This window comes from Geotrypetes seraphini, chromosome 2 (assembly GCF_902459505.1).
Source record: "Geotrypetes seraphini chromosome 2, aGeoSer1.1, whole genome shotgun sequence".
Taxonomy (NCBI): Eukaryota; Metazoa; Chordata; class Amphibia; order Gymnophiona; family Dermophiidae; genus Geotrypetes; species Geotrypetes seraphini.
In genome coordinates this window covers 109,219,917-109,242,340 of record NC_047085.1, presented here as the reverse complement: position 1 = coordinate 109,242,340, position 22,424 = coordinate 109,219,917, and the positions used below count along the sequence as shown (strand labels likewise).

Genomic DNA, 22,424 nt, shown 5'->3' with positions numbered 1-22,424 from the left:
AGGCAATGGCTGGGTTTCAGTGCATGCCTGGCTTGCCTGGGTGTCCATTGCTTCCTCCTCTGGCTGCTCCCAAGGCTCCCTGCTATGAGCTGCATCGTCTGCTTCTAGCATGGGCCAGTCTGAGAGAGTCTGGCTCTCTCCAGCTTCATACCCTCCTGGGTATTCCTCTCCCGGGTGCCTCGTGAGTCTGGCTTCCCTTGGCTGCTTCCTCCTCTCTGTTCTCAACAGGCTCATTATATCTGGTGGAAAACCACTCCCCTTCTGAGACTGTGGGGGAAGGGTTTTCCCCCCACTCACTTGCTTCCAGCTTTTACAAACGGGATACTTTCTAGCCCTAACTGGCTGCTCAAATTTCCTGAGGGATTTAACAGTGTCAGGATGAGGTTTGCCTAGAGTGAAACTTTCACACTTATCCTGCCCTGTTTCTGTTATTTCCATTTCCCAGTCAGAGCTAGAGTCAGCTTGATTAATTAATTTGTCAGTCACCTGATCCGCTCTCCTGCACCTAGGTGGCTTGTGCAAATTCCTGCTCATTGGGACAAAACCAGGAACGGATCCGGGTTTATTGTGGGTAAGACCCGAAATAGACCTGGGTTTGTCACATGGGGAGGAAGTAAGGAAGGACAGAGGGGGTAGGAAAGGGGAGATGCTGGAGTATAGAGAAGTAGGAAAGGGGAGATGCTGGGTGGCTGAAACTTCACCTAGGAAGATTATCAGATGCCCATAGAATGGCCCTGATTGTACTGATTTTTCCTGTGTCCTGGAGATGAGAGAAAAGGAATGAGAGCATGAGTGGAGGATGGAATTATAAGCAGAGGAATGAAGAAAATAAAAATTTTATTGTCTCAATTATCTGTTTCCTGAAGGAGTCTACTCTCTAAAATGCAGTAAGATTCTTCAGAGACCAGGGGTTAACAGCCAAAATTTGGTAGCTGCAAAGTGCCCATGTTAGAATCTGGTAGTCACTAGGACTCAATGAATGCCTGCTTTTCCGTTATCAGAGACACTTTTCTGCAGTCTATAGTATAGGCCTTGTTCCATGGGCCCGCCTACCAATTTTCCTCTGACCACGTCTAGGCTGCTTTCTGTCTCAGTTCACTCCATGTTGAAAACACTAACCTTATCTGGCTGCACTTTTTAACTACACCACGGAGCTGAAGCAGGGATGCAGATGGATGACTGCTCATCAGCTCTTTTCCCTTGGTTTTGAAAGCCTCAAAGCTTCTCTACTCTCCCTCCTGCAGGGTTATCCTCAGCTTTGCGGCGGGAGAAGGAGCATCAGAAACTGCATATAACTGCATCATTGGATGCTCAAAGAAACTGTGGGTTCATGGGAAATTAGGTAAAACTAAGAATTTATTTACCTTGGACATTGTTGACTGTCCCTATCCCTCACCCTCCTAGGCTCTGGCTGCCTTCCCTGCTTCTTCTCTTCCCAGCCCCAATGGCAGCTTCCTGGATCCAGGTTTGCACTGGAAATCCTTTTAAATTGCAGACTTCTGGATCTCTATAACCAGGTCAAGCAGGCAGAAGCCCTCTGAGGCTGCATTCCAATTGACTAATGATCTATTTAATAGCTTTTTGAAGAAATTCACTCAAGGGTACCTACAGCAAGAATAATGTGGACATAGTGCCACCTTCACCCCTAGACTGCCCATGCAATAACTGGTTTCAGTTGTAAATGTTAGAGAGGATATTCAGTGGCGCTACCCAGGTACATGCTGCTGAATATTTTCCTTAGGGTCTGCTTAGTGCCAGTTAACTGGGCAGGAAACTCTCGCATAAAGACACAATCTCCTTCATTCTATAATCTTGCATACAAATTTATGAGTCTTGTGCATATGGGTTACATAAGTAAGTGAACAGCTATCCTGGACAGATAACCCTGAAATTGCATGGTGATCTCGAAGGTGAATAGTTTCTAGAATCCTTTAGGTTGATGATAAACTCCCCTAAACAAAATAGTCAGTGCTGTTATTTTATTATTGATACAATTTCTGCTTATTTACTATTGCTGACTGTATTCACAAAGGCCACTCAGTACTGCCCAAAAAAGGTACATTTGTTTGTTTCAACTTTTTATTTCTTTTTATCCCTGTTATAAAGAATTTTGAGTGATATGTCACCAATGTCAGAAGTCATACCGCCCGCTCGTCGGCCGCGACTCTAATTGAGTTAAACGCACTTACACCGGAGATTGAAGCTAGTTTGTATAAGTATTAGAGAGGCAGCTTATGTTTATTATCCCCCGAGGAAGACCCACTGAGGGTTGAAACGCCCAAAAAAGGAAAGGGCGTCGGGAGTCGTTAAAACATCAATGTTGATGGTGGCAAGATCCAACAAATCTTAAGATAAGTTTTGCCTTTCAACTTGAATTAGAAGCTTCTTCATATGATTCATAATGTTTTTTAAAGAAAATATTTATAGATATCATAAAAAATCTTTTTAAAAATTAAAAATAAATTAAAGTATTATAAGTAAAGAAATAGAGATTCAATAGGTATTCAATAGAGATTGGTAGGAGGTGGTGGACATAAATGATTATAATAACATACAAGACAGGAACTTGGAATGATGTATATCATAAGAGGTTCGGAAGAACATAATTGAGACACACAAAACAGTAAATATTAGGAATTAATAAATAAACAGTTTATTTGTTATTATAGCATTTGAATTAGTTTCAAAAATTCATCATTACAATTTGTTCTTTTTGACCATTTGAATAATCCCCTTTTCTCACTGTTGTGAAGGCAGTTTCTCCTTTTTGTTTTCTGATATATTTATGAACAATAGTTGAAATATTGAAATGTTGCCTGGAGCTATTTTTCTGATACTGTTTGCTTCTTGCTCTGGTGCCTTTATTTGGACCTTTTGTCCCCTGTTCTAGGTTGCTTGTAATAAGGCATGATGTGGTCAGTTTTCCTTAGGCCGAAGATAAGGTGCACAGCTGCGTGCTGAATCATCTGGAGTCTGTTAAGGTGTTTCATGGGGCATGAGATGTAAATGAAGTTGCAGTAGTCTAGCATGCTGAGGATCAGGGCTTGGCTTAGGATTTGGAAGGGAAGGGTGTCAGAGTAGGAACGGATTGATCATAGTTTCCAGAGTGCTGCAAAGCCTTTGTGAACCACAGCAGCTATTTTGCTTTCCATGGTCATCTTTTGGTCTAGAGTCACTCCTAGGATTTAGATAGTGGACTGTAGCGGTGGGGTTATACCCCCTGATCATGATGTTTTCCTCATTGAGGTTTTAAGGGCTTGCAAGGAAGAACTTGCATTTTTTAGGGTTTAGTTTCAGTTTGTGTTTCGTCATCCAGTCTTCAATTGTGTGGATAATCCCTTAGATTCGCTTTGATTCCTTTGAAGGCAGAGTAGGTATTGGGAGGAGGACCGTGAAGTCATTGGCATATCTATAGCTCGTAACTCCCGATGAGGCTAGGTGGTTCCCCAGCGAACATATGTTGAACAGAATTGGGGACAGTGGGGGTCCTTACAGAACTCCACAGGGAGTGGTCCAGACAGGGGAGAGTTTGTCGTCACAGAAGACTTGATATGAGTGACTGGTTAGGAAGCCCTTGAATAAATTTAGGTCAATTCATGTGATGCCAATAACATCCAGGAATGAAAGAAGTATGGGAATGACCCCTGTATGGTCACACTAAGGCTATGTTTTTGTGCTGCTTTGAAAAAAAAGCACCTAAGGCACTTAGGCGCTCCATTATGGGATAGTGTGTTGTGTACTTATGCGTTCAAGGTTCAAGGCACACATAACTGAACATTCCCAGCTATAGAATTGCCCTGAATGTTTTTAAAAATTTTGGGTCTTTTAGATGGTTTGATTCTAATGCTACAGAGCTGTAATTATTAAACTGTAGCAACTGTAAACTTATAAAAACTGCTAATAGGATAATTTTGGCTCAGGTAATTTTTGCAGTCATAAAACGTGGCTTTACTTGTGGTGCTAGGCAGGAAGCCAGCGGAAGACCATTTCTGTTAGGATATTTAGCAACCAATTATACTATTCCAAACAGCGCATTGCAAATCAGTGATTAACATGATGGCTGGCTAATTTTATATGATCATAACATTATTAATTAAACACCAGTCTGCTTAATTAGAAGAGGAAAAGTAATTTATATGCATAAATATTTTATTAATATGCCCATTCACAGTGCACAAGTTAAAGGGGGTATTTCATTTAAATCATTTATAAGAATATTCACATGGTCAAGGCTAATATAGTCTTTTTTAAAAATCTAAGAGAGAGTATGTTGAAAAGGACATTATTATTTTATGATCTGTGGCTATGGATTGCACTGGAGATTTCAGTTACCTGGCCATATTACTGGCATATGCTTTGGTATTAAAATGTTAATGTCTAAGTTCCAAGAATGTGAAAGGTTTCTAATATAGTCTCCTAATTTTATTTTACAAAAAGTTCTAATAATTAAGGCCCCCTTTTATGAAGCCGCGTTAGGCTTTTTTTTATCGCTGGCTGCGGCGGTATTAACTTTGATGCTCATAGGAATTCTATGAGTATCGGAGGTTTTACCGCCATGGCCAGTGATAAAAAAGCCTAATGCAGCTTCGTAAAAGGGGGTAAAAGTGGGGGCCATGGAAGGAAAAGTTGTCATTAAAACACCGGGATTTTTTATAGCCTGACCTTGGGAGATAGGCAACAGGTGATTAAGGGAAAGAACTCCTTTAATCTATCTTGTAAAAAGCACTTTATAGAATCCCATAAAGTTTTAATTCTGGATGTTGAAATATTGGGTCATACACATACATTTCCTTTATAAAATGGAAAATTCATGTGTAGATTTTTGACTCACCAAAAACTCACTCCAGCCCCCCTTAGTACTGATATGTGATGAGGATACATATGTAAATAGTGCCTTTCTGAAATAGAATTTTACACATGTGAATAAGGTTTTAAAAATAAAGCCCTTTGCTTCTTTTTTCTAAAAATGCATTTAATATAATGTTTCAATTTGATAAATAATAAGAAGATAAACAAAGAGATTAATGCTGAAGAAGAAATGCTCTATATTTTGAATGTGGTTAATAAAGAGGGGCATTTCCAGTAGAGAAAATAGACATTTTCAAACCAGAAAAACAGCCAACTGTTTGTTTCAAAAATGACCATTTCCTAAGTTTGTTTTTCCTCACTGTGTCTTATTGAACTATGAGGATGACAATTAAATTCATGAACTTGCCACCATATGCTTATGTTGGCAGCACTGTACAAACAGCTCGGTAAGGTTCATAACCTTGGTATATCAGTGTCTCACAGCTGTGCTCATGTTGACGTGCGTTGGTGTTTTGTTGAGTGGTATTCATTATTGTTGTTGCATGTTTTTGTGTGCTGTTGCGAGAATGTTGGAGCTTGAATTAGAGCAATGAACAAGCATTAAATTTCTTGTTAAACTTGACAAGAGTGGAAGTGAAATCAGGAACATGTTAGTCCAAGTTTATGGAAATAGTACCATAAAGAAAATAGCAGTGTTCAAATGGATTCAACATTTTTCTTAGGAGAGAGAAAGCATCACTGATGAAAAGAGGTCCAAGCGGTCAGTAATGAGCAGAACTGATGAAAACATTGCAAAAATGCATCAAATTGTGCGTCAAAATCGTTGGCTAATTGTTAGAAGCATAGCAGATAAAGTAAACATCGAAAAAAAAAAACCCCAGTTACGAAAATCTTAACTGAAAATTTTGGCATGAGAAAGGTATCTTTTGTGTCTTCATGGCTCTTGCATCAAGATAATGTACCAGCTCACATGGCACCATCTGTGAGGGAGTTTTTAGACAGGAAACAAATAACTGTATTGGAACACCCTCCCTACTCACTGATCTGGCCCTCATTGACTTTTTTCTTTACCTGAAGATAAAGTAAATATTGAAAGGAAGACATTTTGATGACATTCGAACATCAAGGGTAATAAGACAAAAGCTCTGATGGCCATTCCAGAAAAAGAGTTCCAAAATTGCTTTGAAGGGTGGACTAGGTGCTGGTATCAGTGCATAGCTTCCAAAGGTGAGCATAGCAATATTCAGCAGTGAGGAATGCAGCACTTTTTCTAGGATGAGTTCATGAACTTGTCAGTCCTCATATTTGAAAATCAATTTTTCAGATGGAAAACACACAAAACCCAGCCATTGGTGTGGAGGAGGGACCAGCATTCATTGCAGACTGGTCACATAGACATCCCAGCAGAGCAGTGGGCACCCTAGGAGGTACTGCAGTAAACTTCACATATAAGATCCCAGGTACACATCTCATCATAACTCCCTTGTATTATATGGTGAGATCTCCAATATGCACCCAAACCCAACTGTATATCACCCAAATAGCTCTTATGCCTGTAGGTATTACCTATAAGTAGGTACATTAGGTTTGGATGGGTTTTGAAGGGCTCACACTTTTCACTACAAGTGTAATAGTTAGAGTGGGATATGGACCTTGGTTCTTTTCTCTGTGGTCCACTGACCATTAGGCTACTCCAGAGACCTGCTTGCTGCTCTAATAGGACTGATCATAACATCCAAAGCTGTCATACAGGCTGGTTGAACTGGCAAGCATGTATCCGCAATCACATATCTAGACATTTCTTCATCCATCACCCCAGTGCCACATTGCCCTGAGCTCTCCAGAGTCATAGAGTGAGGAACATGTTATAGATCCAGTTTACAATATCAGTGTTGGAGCTGATGAGAAAAACCCATACTATCTAAACAAAAAAGACCTCAACAACTTGATCAGAGATCTTGGTCTCACCAAGTCCAGTGCAGAGCTTTTAACATCTAAGCTCAAGCAGTGGAACTTGGATGAAAGTGTGCAAGTCATAGACCAGAGGAAGTGTCATCAAGCTTTTTCCACCTTCTTCACCCATCAAGGTGGGCTCAGTTTCTGCCACAATGAGGCCCATAATCAAAAAACCTAAACATCCAAAAAACATCCTAAATCAGCACTTGGACGTCCTAATTGCCAGGACATTCAAGTGCCGATAATCAAAATTGTCTTTTTGTACGTCTAGTAAGGTATTCCAGCTTCTGTGTTCAAAGCACGAGATGGGCGTGGTAGAGGTGTGTAATGGACTTGCTTTGGGCAGTGTCAAGGGCAGGTTAGACATGGACGTCTTACAGCGATAATAAAACATTTTGCAAGACATCCTGGATGGAATTTATACGTTTGGAACTAGACCTCTTTTAAAAGGGTCTAAGTGCCACAAAGGTGTCCAAACTGACCAGATGACCACTGCATGCAACAAGACACCCCCACACTTCCTCAGTGCTCACTGACCCCCTTCCACCACACAAAAATGAGAACAAAAAGGTGCATACCTGTCTCTAAACAGAAGCGTCTGATATGGGGCATCCTAGTAAAGCTGTACACAGATGTCTTAAGTAGCCTATTGGTGGGCTAGTGAGCTATAGAAAGGAGGACCCAAGCCCATAAGTCACTCTAACCCAGGGGTAGGGAACTCCGGTCCTCGAGAGCCGTATTCCAGTTGGGGTTTCAGGATTTCCCCAATGAATATGCATGAGATCTATTTGCATGCACTGCTTTCAATGCATATTCATTGGGGAAATCCTGAAAACCCGACTGGAATATGGCTCTCGAGGACCGGAGTTCCCTACCCCTGCTCTAACCACTACATTTATAGTAGAAAATGTGCATCCACCAAAACCCTACTCTACTGCCATATGGGTGCCATCTGCAGCTATTGGGGTTGTAAACAGGTTGGTATAGTGGATTGTTTTTAGGGAGGTCTGGGGGGCTCACCATAATCTATAAGGGAGTTCTGGTGAGACGTTTATCTGGCACCCTTTTTGTGAAGTTCATAGCAGCACCTTCTGTGCAGTGGTGCTCCTCCTATGTTCAAATGGTCTTGTTCTGGCCATTTGGGACTTGGAAAAAATTTTGTTTGAAAATATGGTATAAAGATAGACATCCTGATGGTCTGGGCGTCCCAATGGCCAGGATGTCCAGATAGAGGATTTTCAAAAATGTATAATTCTAGGCATATGGTGGTTTGCCTTTTGAAAATGGGCATTTTCTTACTGCTGACTTTGGACATCCATTTCCATAAGACCAAATTTGACTTAGACATATGTTTTGAAATTCCCCTTGTCACACAGCTAACCCCTGCCTAGACCTGCAGGGGCCTTGCAGTGTTTTACTCTGACCTGTCGGCGTGGCTTCCTCAGGAAAGCGGAAGGCCTTTCAGGTAAAAACAGACCTAGGCCCCTGCCTAGTCTGCCCAGGTCACACTGAGATACATTTACCAAGAATGGGAGACACAGTTCAGGTATTGTTAAACTCTCAATTCCAGGCTTTATTTGGTAATTGGTCTGAGCACTGTCAGCTAGTCATGAAATTCATAAATCAGACAACAACTAAAAATGGTTCACACAGTTGTGAGAAATGTCCAAAGTTCAACTAAGGCATGCAATATAATTCCCCTGGACTTTCTCTGGTTAAAGACAGTCCTCTTCACCAGGGTTCAGGTAAGTAGAAATGCCATGAAAAAATAAATTTCATACAAGAAAAGATAACTGCAAAAACATGGAAGGCAAACACAGTAGCAAAACATAGGCAATAAAGCCAAAGTCCCCAGCTTAACTTGTGAGGTATAGTGTCCAGCTCTCAGCCCTTGCTCAGTTCAGAGCTCTGGTGGTTAACAGGGCTTATCAGCAACAGCTGAGCTTTTCTGTAGACTTAGCAGGGTGCTTTTGATAAGTTACTATTGTTGCAGAGGCTCTATCACAGAAATTTAATAGGTTGAAATTTACAGCTTCTCAACAAACAAAAACATCAAGACAGTCAGGGGGGGAGATCCAAGATGGCCGATGGTCCCGGACGCTGAGCAGCACGCCGGAGGAGATTTTCTGAAAAATTTTCTTCCGAACAGATTTACCTACCTAGAATGCCGAAGAGGAGAGGTCGCAGCGCCGCTGGAGCCTTGCGGCATTCGGCGGTCCCCTCGTTCGGCAACATAGAAGAACTCCTGCGTCGGATGCAGGATATCCCGGCAGCGTCGGCACCCCCGCTGGAGACGCCTCAGAGGGGCGGAAATGAGGTGATCTCCTTGGGGCTAGAGACTACGCTGAGCCACGAGTGGAGGAGCTGCCGGGAGAAGGCAGGCATCTACCCTCGGAGGCCAGGGAGAACAGAGAGGGGAGCGTGGAGATGGACTCCCTGAGTTTTCAGGTGAGTCCAAGAAACACCGAGGACTTGGAAACATCAGGGACTACTTCAGGCCAACAGAAGGATTGCCAGGAACAGCTGAAAACTGGTGAGACTATTCAAACTTTTAATCCTTCATGTGTTATTGAAAAACCCAGAGAAGTAACACTGGATTCAATTTGGGATTTACTGGCTGACCTGGCCAAGTCTGTCAAGCCCCAGCTTTTGCAGCTGGAAAATAAAATTACTCTTCAAGAAACTGAGATAAAAAAACATAAAAGTTGAAATTGGTGAATCTAAGAATTCTATTGAGAATATACAAAAGGAGTTAAAAGTATCAAAACAGCTTAATGAAGCAATAATAAAAGATAATACAAATATGCGTAGAAAACTGGAATCTTTGGAGAATTTTTCTCGTAATAATAATCTTCGACTGATTAACTTTCCTAGGATAGCCTCGGTGACACCTAGGGATATGTTGAAACGTTATATGTTGGAGATTTTGGGTATTCCAGAGGATACATTACCACCACTTACTCAAGTATATTACCTACCAATGAAAGCTATTAAATCACCATCTAAACAACAGGAGAATAATCAACAACTTAATGTTTCAGCAATCTTGGAACTTTCGGATAGAGAGCTTGCATCTCCGGCAACATTGCTTCTTACTGTGGCTCTTGCTCCAGATAAAAATTGGTTGCTTAGATTGTTCTTTAGAAATAAAATGAAAGAATTTCTTGGACAAAAAATATTAATGTTTCCAGATTTGGCACGGGAAACCCAGAGGAGAAGGCGAGAGTTTCTTTTGATGAAGCCAGGTGTTACATCTCTTGGTGGGACTTTTTTTCTTCGACACCCTTGTAAATGTGTAATACAATACCATATGAAGAAATATGTATTCTTTGAACCATTCCAGTTGACAGCCTTTTTGGCAGGAACTCGGCTGGATGAAGGAAAATCAAAATCAAAGTGAAGTGCATTTGAATAATGATATCCTTTCTCAGCCAAGGGACCTTGTTTTCCTAATATTTGAATTGATAGTTGTTAGCAGTTGTTAGCATTTGTTAATATGTCCGCCTTATCCTTCTTGGATCTAATGTTGTTGAGGACTTGAGCTGAATTTAAGCTAAACATTTATTTTATTTTATTTTATTATTATGTATTTTACCTTTGAGTATTATTTTCTTGCTTTTCTTCAACTTTCTGTACAAGTGGATACTTGATTTATAACATGTAAAATTTGATAAATAAATTAAAAAAAAGACAGTCAGGGGGGGGAAGAGAAAGATTTTTTCCCTCCTCTCCTTGATTAGAGTCACCTGGTCTCTGCTGCAGAGAGCCAGCACACAAACACAGTATACTCAGACAGGTTCTCTTCTTCCCTTTAGCTTAGGAACTAACCTCCATCCACTCTGGGTTAAAGCTGGCATCTAGAGGCAATTCAGCAGTGTCCATAGCCTCGCCTCCTATCATGCTCTCAGCAGCTGGTTTCAGGCTAGGCAAGTCCTCAGCCATATCCACCTCCTCACTGCTGTGAGGTGGAAGGGAAAGACTCCTCCCCTCACCTTCCTGGTTGCACTGCTGCTGGTGCCTCTGCCTTGCTTCTCCTGCCTCTGTCTCTCCTCTCTCTCCCCTACTGTGATTCAGAGCTCTGCTTTTAAGTGTGTCATAGTCCCACCCCTCTCTCCTAGGAGGGGCGTTGACACGCAGCTCCTGATTGGTAAGGCCCGACTTTAGTGCAGGAAGAGGCGGTCGGAGCATACAGTGAGTGATTTCCTTCACTCGCCGGCACAACGGCTGCTCTCTCCTGCCTCTCCCGCTGCCCTCTCCAGTCTCCCCCATGAAAAAACGTATTCGCGGTTTGTCAAGATTTGCGGGGGTTCCTGGAACCATGAATATTGGGGAAGTACTGTAGATCAAGCTCATCAGTATTGAAATGAGCATGCTGATCGATGCCCAGATGATGCACAAAATGAAGCACCAGCCTTTAACGATCCAAAATTAGCCGCAGGTCAGGAGGTGCCAATAGCATTGAAACGTGTGCGCTAGAAGCATATACTGGCAGGTCTGGGCCACTGAATGCATGTGGAAGTTCATAAAAATACTTTTTATGTGATTGGGTACCATATAAAATATACGCATGTGTAAAGAGCATGTCTTATGCACGTGTGTTAAAGGTGTTTTCTCATGCACATCCATTAAAAGTGTATACAGGCTGGTCTGGGGCTGCCAATTTGCATAGGTCCCACCGAAGCAATGCAGAAAAATCATATATATATCTTGCGTTTTCACATTTGCATGGTTTGTTGTTAGTTCTCAGCCCCTTCCCTCATGATGTGTGCCGATGATGCACTACAAAAAGGCACATCTATGATTGGATAGAAAGGTGTGGCCTCAGCAATGCCTAACAATACCAGGCAGGATGAAAAAAAGAACAGAAAAATGCAAATAAGCAAAAGCAGAACAAACAATAATTCTGCCTCTCCTACTGAATCTGTGTAACCCTAAGATTCTGCTTACTTCATTAGCTCTAGTTTTTCCAAATATGCTTGGGAAACAGTACAATACTGTTCATTTTTCCCTTATAGAAGCTGCTGGAAAGTATGTTAGACTATTCCTCCTGCAGGTGAATGGTTCTACCAATTTGCATGTTTTGGAAAGTGATTCAGGCCTAGATGTACTAAGATGATCGGTAAACCGTGTGGGTCTGCTCAGATCCAAATTTTTGGCTGATTTTTAAATCCTCTTTTATTATTATGCAAATATGACTTAGTAACATAGAGGCCCTTTTACTAAAGCTTAGTGTGTCCTGATGAAATTATTGTGTGCTAAATGCTGACATCACATGACGTCAGCCTACACTGGAGGCCTGTGTGCTATGTTGTTAGTATGCAGCATCCCAACTACTTGGATTTTTTGTGACTTTTATGTTTGTATATTTAAGACATCAAGGCAGGCAGCTCCTTGGTTTGCCTCCCATGTCTATCTCTCTTTTTCCACACTGTCTTTGTACTGTTTGGCTCTGCCAGTATCCGGAAGTTTGGGTCTGTGCGTGCCTGCTTCCGGTTGCTTGTTGGATGGGGAGCTTGTTGGTGGTGGTGTATGTGTGTCGGATGTTAAGAGTGTTTGCACGTGTGGAATCGTTTGGGGATTCTCTATGGTGACTATATAAAACTGACAGGGGTGACCGACCGCATCTTTATGCCTCTGTGCCTGCCTCTTGACTGGATTGATTGCCGACCTCTTGCAGGAGTGGTAGCGCCTACTAGGGCATTTTATGGCAAGGCTACGACCTTTATGCAGCTGAACTGTAGTTATGTCTTTGTTCTGTTTCATCTGTTGCGTATTCCTTTGTATTTTGATTACCTTGTGTTTTAATAAAGATGATATTACAAAAAATAAAATAAAAAAAAGAAGACATCCAAGGACCCTATAAGACCCTTGAGGCATTTTTATTTTGCCAAAATATGGCTCATTATTTGGTTTTTATCTTGTGAGTCATTTGTGGATTGTTTTTTAAGATTATTGTTTTTAAGTTATCTGGACACGTGTTATACTACAAACTGGTACATCCAATCTTCTGTTCCACAACCTTTTGGTTGTTTTCCGACATCAGTCTTTTACGTTTAGCATTTAGCACTTGCCAATTCCATTAGTATGCTCTAAGGTTTAGTAAAAGGGCCCCTAAGTAAATGATGGCAGATATAAAAATTACATTTTATTATCTCTAAAAGTACAAAATTGTTCCACATTAGCTGGTGGCATTTAGTAGGCTGGGGGAGAAGGGAGGAGAGAAGAGGGAAGCAGTTGGATATTCTACTTTGTATTAGACCAGAAAAGAGTTTGAACAGATTCCATTCTCTCTGTAGGATATATATAACGAGAAATAGATGAAACTGAATACTATTAATTAATATCAATCATGACCTGTGTTTAGAAAGCATCAATAATAATTCAGCATCTAATATATTTTTCATGTCTCCACACAGCTGATCGGTTTTGTGTATGCCTGCTACGTGATCAGTATTTTCACGGAAGAAGAGGATAGCTGTAAGTACCTGATCTGTCCATCTCTGAAGCTCTCCTGGGTGATACTGAGTTCTTCCAGTTAATTGCACAGTGACAGGAAGATATTTAATCATAGCAAATGGAATGTCATATCCACCCAGTCAGCTGTGTGCTAAACCAAGCCATTTGTAATAGGAAAATCCCAAAGAAACTTTGCAGCTCAAGCAGAGATAAACAAAGCTATAACATTTTCAGCATACATTTTAATATTCTGATTTAGCAATGATGCTACTGTTATATTACCAACTGGATCAGGTAACTGGGAGCCAAGAATACTCCTACCCTCATATTGCATTGGTTCCCAATTTCATCCAAAAGGTCAAGATAGGGCTATATTCAGCCTACTGCCAAAAAATTAGCTAACTAAATCCACGATCTACAATTTGATTTATCAAATCTTTTCACATAAAAACAGAATGAAAGACAAGTCTCAGGGGCCCTTTAACTATGCAAAGTTTTATACTTACCATGTAGTTTCTGCAAAGCCTGTGCAATAACTGTTGGGAGAATTCCCACCATCTGCCCAGGCACCTACCACGCAGGGGAAACCTTTACCATGTGGTAAGTGCAGTAACGAATAGCACCAATGCACTTAACACTTCCTATTTGGGAGGAAAGTGCTGTGGTGGCCGTGTTAGTCTACTTTCCAAGGTAATATAAGGAAATAAAACAGTTACTCCATCGGGTCCAGGTGTCTTCTTCATGGCCATATCCTTAACAGCATCTAGAACATCAGATTCACATGTACTGCATATTATAATATCATACTGTTTCTTTTTTTATTATTATATATTTATTAGATTTTCAATCTTAATTACCAAGCATAACTTGTACAGAAAGCAAAATTAGACATGTAAATATTCCTTCATAATAATCAATGTCAAGAAAACAAAAGTAATTTTAGCTAATTATGCTCAAGTCCTCAAATTAGATCCAAAATGTTATAATCTAGCGAAAGTCAAAAGAAAATTCTATTAAGAATTAAGGCTGGTTAAAGCGGTGAGTTGAGGCGTACATCCCATATAAACAGGGCTCAAGTTTGTTCTTTTTCCAAACGGGATAGGGGCAAAAAGGTTATCAACTTGTTTAGTTCATAAAAAACATATTTAACAGCATGATATAGAACAATACATTTACAAGGGTGCCACAAATAGAAAGTGGCATCCAAGGATGTAACCCCAGGCTTCATTAACAATCAGGAAACATTTGTACTTTAAGACCTATAAATTCTTTTTGCCTATTTTTGAAGAAAAGTTTTAACAACCATGTTTTATCAATTGAGAGAGCTACTGATATGAACAAAGTGGATGGCACTGCTGCCTCTTTATCAGATACTAGCTGATGCCCCGGCGTTGCACGGTTATTTAATTATAGCAATAACACTGTAAATGGATTCAAATAAAGATACTTTATAGTGGTGAATGAAATTATTTTTTTACAGCTTAATAAAAAGTACAATATTCAAATTATAATGTGAAATATTTGACAAAATGAATACAATACAACTAACGCAAAACGTGATTATAAACAACAATTTTAGTTTCACCTCCTGGAGCAAGAACATATAAATTCTTGGGTGAACCCACCCTTGAGCAAACAACATAGAGTTGTGGGCCACGAGACCCCCAGAACATATCACCCCAGGTAGTGAGGGATCTGCATACCAAGTTTCGTTCAAATCGGTCAAGCCGTTTTTGAATTACAGTGAGAATGGCAGCTTTTTACATTTTTTCCATTGACATGAATGGGTGAAATCTGATTTTCTGTTTGTAGCTCCGCCCACGTGTGCAGGTGGGCCGCGAGACCCCCAGAACATATCACCCCAGGTAGTGAGGGATCTGCATACCAAGTTTCGTTCAAATCGGTCAAGCCGTTTTTGCGTGATCGCGGCACATACACACATACATACCTCCGATTTTATATATATAGATTTCCAACATTTCAGATACATTTAAAGACTCTTGGTTTGGTAAAGATTATTGAACTTGATTTTTCCAGGAGATAATATACAGAAGAGGCAACATTTCCTCTGAAATTCCCAATATTTCTAATAAATATCTTTTAAGCATTTCCCTAGGAATTACAGACGTTAGCCTAGGGAAGTTAATCAATCTTAAATTATTATAACGTGAATTATTTTCAAGCATTTCCACTTTTCTTCTAAGATTAACATTATCTTTTATCAAGTTCTCATGCAATTATTTAAAAATTGTTATATCCTGGTCATGTTTCTGAAGCAAAAGATTAGAGGCAGTCACTTCAACTTTCATATCTTTTAACTCTTTAGAATGTTCCAATAGTTTCTGTGATCCGATAATTGTATGTTTTATTTTGCTATAACTCAATAAAATTATTGAACATAAAGAAATAAGGTGATACCTTTTTTACTGGACTAACTCAATACATTTTATGATGAGCTTTCAAAGGTGACCCTTCTTCAGATTATAAAAAAGCAAATGTAGACAAATATCAGTATATATGAGGAAAACATGAATGCATTTTTGGGATAGGAATAGGAATAGGAAGAGGGAGGGGTGGGTGGGCAGGAGACAGGAAGGTGGCAGAGCAGTTTTAAATGTTTTTATAGTGAGAAAGCCAAGATCTCTGTTAAGTTCTGTCTGGTAGGTGTCAAAATTCCTTATCGTTTTGATTTCAAAGGTTGTACGTTCTTGGATTGTTTTAAAGTTTCCTTTTGGTGTTCTTACCATGAAATCACTGGTGCAGTGGTCAGTTTTTCCAAAGGAGGCAAAAAGTGCACTGGCGCTGCCTCCATCGGTACTAGCATACAGTAAATTACCATGCACTAATTGCAATGCACGGTCTATGCCCTTTCCCAACCCTTAACCAAACATTTCCTGCTCCATTCCATCAAATGCAGTTAGGGCCGGATTCTATAAAAGGCACCTAAGGATAGAAACATGACAGCAGATAAAGGCCAAATGGTCCATCTAGTCTGCCCATCCACAGTAACTATTATCTCTTTCTTTCTCTGAGAGATCCCAGGCCCTCTTGGATTCAGACACAGTCTCTGCTTCTACCACCTCTTCCGGGAGACTGTTCCAAGCATCTACCACCCTTTCCGTAAAAAAGTATTTCCTCAGATTACTCCAGAGCCTATCTCTTCTTAACTTCATCCTATGTCCTATCATTGCAGAGTTTCCTTTCAAATGAAAGAGACTCGACCCATGCACAGACCCATGCACATTTATATTATGTAGGTATTTAAATGACTCTATCATATCTCCCATCTCCTGCCTTTCCTCTAAAGTATACAAATTGAGATCTTTAAGTCTGTCACCAAAATTATATACAGGATGAGAAAGAACATATATTGATTTCAAAAAATACCCTTCTCAAATATCATTTCAATTTTCTTAGTCCAAGTTATCCAGAGGTGTAAATCCACTATGAATAGCTCCTGAACTTAAATCCTTTTTAGTTACTATCAAAGGGGCTGAGCCTCAGATCCCCTTGTGTTGTATGTGTTTTACAATCACACTAGAAAGGGAATTAACCTCACTGGCTCATGCTCCCCTCCTGCCCTGTTGTTAATCAAAAATACTTATAGTTCTTAAACTTATAGTTCTTAAAACAGGGACTTAATTTTTAGATCCCAGACAGGGTTTGTTGAAAATAGGCAGTGAAAGTTGTTGTTACTCAATCTTTCCTGCTGTCTCTGCTAGTTCCTTCGCCAGCATTAAGCTAGTTGTCCGTTTCGCCCTCAGGCTGTTGGACCAGTGTAATGTTGAGGCTCTATGATTCACAAGCTCACCACGGCAGAGAGCCAAAATACTAGTTACATTGGTTACAACTAGTTCAAAACACTGCAGTGAGATTGCTTTATCACCGTTCAAAATTTGATCATGTTACACCCCTTTTAAAAGCTGAACATATCCTTCCTGTTTCTTATCGTATTCCTTTTTGAATACAATATTCTCTCTCATCATCAGGGCAGGATTAATTCGTCGAGGGCCCCTAGGCACACAAGTACACTGGGCCCCCCTGCCCTGCCCCACCCCACCATGCGCCCAGGCGGAAACAGGAAGCTGCGTCAGAGAGAAGCTTTGGGCAAGCAGCACTGCTTGCACAATTACAGTTCCTGTTGCCTTTCTTATCCGCGTTGCTTGCTTGTCTTACTTTCCCTCGATGGGGGGGGACACCGCATTGCCGATCGGGGTGGGGCCCGCGTTGCCGATCAATGTTGGAGGGGTCCATCGCCGTTTGGAAAAAACAATGTTGATGCCCTCCTTCATCGGGCCTCCCTAACCATTTCGGGCCCTAGGCACGTGCCTACATGGCCTATTGGTTAATCCTGCCCCGCTCATCATATATTATCAAGTGGTCTTCCTTCTTTGTTATTCAGTTTTTTAGTTCAACATTCTCCACAGAGAACTCTTCGATTTTTACATCAACAGTTGCTAATTGTTCCTTCATTTAGGCAATTATTTCTCGATGTTCATAGGAATTCTTCTTTTTCGGTTATGGCTCCTGCACTTTGGAATTCTTTACCTTTTTACCTTCACCTAGAAAGCTCATTCCTGAAATTTAAGACTCAATTAAAGGGGTATCATTTTTCTCAGGCATTTTGTTTATAGTTTAACAATATGGGCCTATAATTGCGAGAGTACAATTTTCACCTACACCTTATATGTTTTCATCCCTTTTCCTCTTTCCTGTACCCAAGATTTTATTGTAATCAGTCCTCATGTTTTGGAGATGTTTGTATTGGTTTACTGTCTGTGTTTGTCCCCCTCCATTTTATATTTTATTATATTGTAAATTGCTTAGATTTTAACCCTGGTTTTATATTAGCAGTATATCAAATAAATTGAACTTGAACGTGAACCATCAGGGTGGATTTGATTTAAAATCAAATCAAGTTAAATCATGATTTAAATCACTAGCCTAAAATAGCACAGACATTAGTGTAGTGGTAAAATAACCTATCTTATTGGTAGGCTACATTGATAACTTCCCCCCTTAGTCTTATACCTCTGGATGTCTAGTTTCAAATCCCATCCTGAGGGGAAAGAACTTGGTAAACTCAGATTAACGTAATCACTAGAGAATTTGCTGTATGACAGAAGCCACCCTGCAGTTCAAGACGTACAATGGTAGAGCAGTTTGGGAAACTTGGTTGATTCTTGTTCTCTCTTCTAGCTACTATAGTATTTTTATACATTACTTTGAGTGTTCCAAGTTATCATTTTAACTCAATGTTGAGAATATCTTTGTTTAGTTCATGTAGACTGGAAAATAGACCCTTTTAAATCTGTGCATTCAAAAACTCCTGGTATTTTACAAAATGCTATTAAAACATTGAGTCTTGGCAATTAGTAGGATTAGTCTAGAAAAAGGATTAATCTAGAGCAGGGATCTCAAAGTCCCTCCTTGAGGGCCGCAATCCAGTCAGGTTTTTAGGATTTCCCCAATGAATACGCATTGAAAGCAGTTCATGCACATAGATCTCATGCATATTCATTGGGGAAATCCTGAAAATCCAACTGGATTGCGGCCCTCAAGGAGGGACTTTGAGCCCCCTGGTCTAGAGAGAAAGGAAAATGGTAAAACCAGAGGGCATAATTTGAGATTGAGGGGTGGTAGACTTAAGAGTAATGTTAGGAAATTCTTCTTTAGGGAGAGGGTAGTTGATGCGTGGAATGCCCTCCTGAGGGAGGTAGTGGAGAGGAAAACGGTGACAGAGTTCAAAAAAGCATGGGATGAACACAGAGGATCTCTAATAAGAAAATAATAGGTATTTATTAAAGAACTAAGACCAGTACTTTTTTTTAATTGAATTTTCTATACCATTCTCCCAGGAGAGTTCAGAACAGTTTATATGAGATTATTCAGGTTCTCAAGCATTTTCCCTGTCTGTCCTGGTGGGCTCACAATCTATCTAATGTACTTGGGGCAATGGGGAGATTAAGTGACTTGCCCAGGGTCACAAGGAACAGCATGGGTTTGAACCCACAATCCCAGGGTGCTGAGGCTGTAGCTTTAACCACTGTGCCACACTGGGTGGACTTGCCTAGTTTGTGTCCCATATAATGCCATTCAGTTGATGATGGGCTGGGGAGGGCTTCAATGGCTGGGATGATTTAATATAATAATAATAATAACTTTATTCTTATATACCGCCAACAATCTTGCGACTTCTAGGCGGTTTACAATGAAGAGAAACTGTACAGACAGCAAATTACAGAGTATAGCATTGAACATCTAGTGATAGTAACAGGAGAGTTACAGGGTCTGTGTATTACACGGTTTCACAATGAGTAGCATTATACAGTCGACGATATTCAGAGCATAAGTAGGAGAAGAGAAAGGAGATTGCGCTTTGAGTTACAAAGGTACAAGACTGCGAAGGTGAAAAAGATAACATAAGATGTTGATGAGAAGTAAGTTGTTAACTTGGTACATTTGAACAAAGGACGGGCACCAGTGGGAAAAACTGGTAACAATTAAAGATAGAAATTTTGGCAGAAGAGGGTAGACGGACTCCTTGGGATGGGAGGAGGCTCCGATTTTAGGGGAGAAGTCTGGTTAGGTTATAAATTTCTTAAACAAGGTGGTTTTTAGTTCTTTCCTAAAGATACTATATGATTCTCTGGCGGCATCAGTGAATTAGCCTGTCCAAATTTGCAGTCTACCTGCTTGGAATTTGAATGTTCTATCAAAGACGGTGCGATATCTACAGCCTATGATATTTGGGTAGGTAAAGAGGTTACGGTTTCTGGTAGGCCTAATAGAGGAGTGGAATTCAAAGTGAGGTAGTAAGTAGCTGGGGGCCAGTCCCCAGATTAGTTTATAGCAGAGGCAGGAGAATTTGAATAGAATTCGTGCTTCAATTGGTAACCAATGAAGGAGTTTGTAGAATGGACTAACATGATCGCTCTTCTTTAGTCCGAATATTAGACGGATGGCCGTATTTTCAACTATTCTCAGTTTTCTCACCTTTTTTTTAGATATTCCCAAGTAGACAATGTTACAGTAGTCCAGGGTGGATAAAATCAGTGATTGTACCAATATTCTGAAGGATAGCGGGTCGAAGTATTTTTTTATGGTTTTCAGTTTCCAAAGGATGAAGAAGCATTTTTTAGTCACCGAGTTTATATGCTTGGTCAGGGTCAGGTGGGTATCCAGGGTGACTCCCAGTATTTTTATGGTTTTTAGTATTGGGTGATAATGGCCGTTTACATGTATTGTAGTTGCGGAGATTTTCTCGTTTGGGCTAGCAAGGAAAATCTTTGTCTTTTCTGAGTTTAATTTCAGTTTGAAGTTTAAAGTCCATTTTTCTATTTTGAGCATGATGGAGGAGATATGTTTTGAGTTGGTTGAGGTCACATTTGTTATTGGTATTAGTATGGAGATGTCGTCTGCGTATATATAATAAGTTAGGTTAAGCTTTTGTAAAAGGTGGCCTAGAGAAGAGATGTATATATTGAACAAGGTGGGAGATAGGGGGGGATCCTTGTGGGACTCCCGAGGGGCTTTTCCAGGGTTCAGAGTAATTTCCTTCATGGACCACTTGATAAGATCGTTTGGTTAGGAAACCTCGGAACCAGGTCCACACTCTTCCTGATATTCCCATTTCGTCGAGGCACCTAAGCATAGTTTCGTGGTCCAACTACTGGAGTCAGCTTAGACAGAGACTCCAGTAGTTGGAATCTAACCACAAAACTTGGCAGACCTCTAGGTCTCTGGCCCAGAAATATGTAAGAAAATAGACAATTTAATTTATATCATGAATTTTAATGCATGTACGGTTGGGCAGACTAGATGGACCATTCAGGTCTTTATATGCTGTCATTTACTATGTTACTATGTTTTTTAAATGCCAACTGCAGCATTTAAAAAAAACAACCCAAAACCTATACACATCATCACTATTTGTATAGTCAGAAGTGATCAATATAGTGTAAACTGTTGATTGCCAGTAACTACACATGTATGAGGGAATTCTATAAATGTCTCTTAAAATTTCATGCCCAAATTTGGGCGCACAAGCAGTTTAATAATAATCATGCAACTGAAAAGGGGATGTAGCCATAGAAGGGGCATGAGCAGGTTGGGGCATTCAGTAACGATGCATGCACTATCATAGAATTCAAGGGATGCCTACTTTAGGCATCGGGATTTATACTAGGGTTCAGTTGGTGTAAATGTTCCACAATTGGCCAAAAAATCGGCCAGCAGCAACGCACACGGTCATAACGACTGTGCTTTGTGCATCTAGCCCCCAGAACCAGAGGAGTGAATGACAGAACAGAGGAGTCCAATAAAGACACAAGTGAGAGGCTCTTACCAATGAGGAGCAAGACCAAAGTCCAGCAGGAACTGGAGCAAGATTAAGAGGTGTCCAAAAATAAATAGCATTTGGATAGAAGTAGGCAGCCAAAGCACATGAGAATTCAAGCTCTGTTAAGGAAACCAAAAAGTGACTAGGTGTTTTTAAGAGACTAGACAGGGCCAATGTGATTTGTAGCAGGAAAAAGCAGTTATGCTGTGAATAGACATGGTCAGTCTGCCTCATGAGATACACTGATACCAACTGGTAGGAGAGATTAACACTAGCAAAACTCACCCAGGAGCTGAGCCCCTTGAAGGCTGGCAGCAGAACCTCACCCTGTGGCCATGTTAGGCTTAAAGCACCTGCAGTATACTTAAAACACCTACATTAGGCTTACTGCAATTTTATGAATAGGTCCTTAAAAGGGGAATTTACACAGGTGGTCCTTTCAACTAGAGAATGACACAAGGACAAATTTTTCCCTATCCCCACGGGAACTCATTTTCCCGTCCTGTCCCGGCGAGTTCTTTCCCTGTCCCTGCCCCATTCCCGCAAGCTCTGTCTTCATCTGCACAAGCCTCAAACACTTTAAAATTGTGTGTTCGAGGCTCGTGCAGTTCTTACAGGAATGGGGCAGGGTCAAGGACAGTGACAAAACTCACAGGGATGGGAATGGGAAATTGAGTTCCTGCGGGGCTGGGGACAAATTTGTCCCTGTGTCATTCTTTACTTTCCACAAAAACAATAAACTCAATAGTGCACAGAAATAGTCAACAGCATCTAGTGCTCTGTTGGAGATGCCTCAGCTTTCAGTCACTGCCATGATTCCAAATTTGAAATGTCGCATTTTGATTTCCCTGCTACCATCTGG

General features: G+C 40.6%; 1 protein-coding gene across 1 annotated transcript in view; it reads left to right on the top strand.

The window, feature by feature from the left end:
* The window catches only part of NKAIN3 (sodium/potassium transporting ATPase interacting 3), an 814,348-nt gene that overhangs the window by 719,437 nt on the left and 72,487 nt on the right, over window positions 1-22,424 (top strand). The window contains exon 5 of the mRNA XM_033933437.1: window positions 13,182-13,242. Coding sequence (XP_033789328.1) covers window positions 13,182-13,242 — 61 coding nt within the window. The remainder of the gene's footprint in view (window positions 1-13,181; window positions 13,243-22,424) is intronic.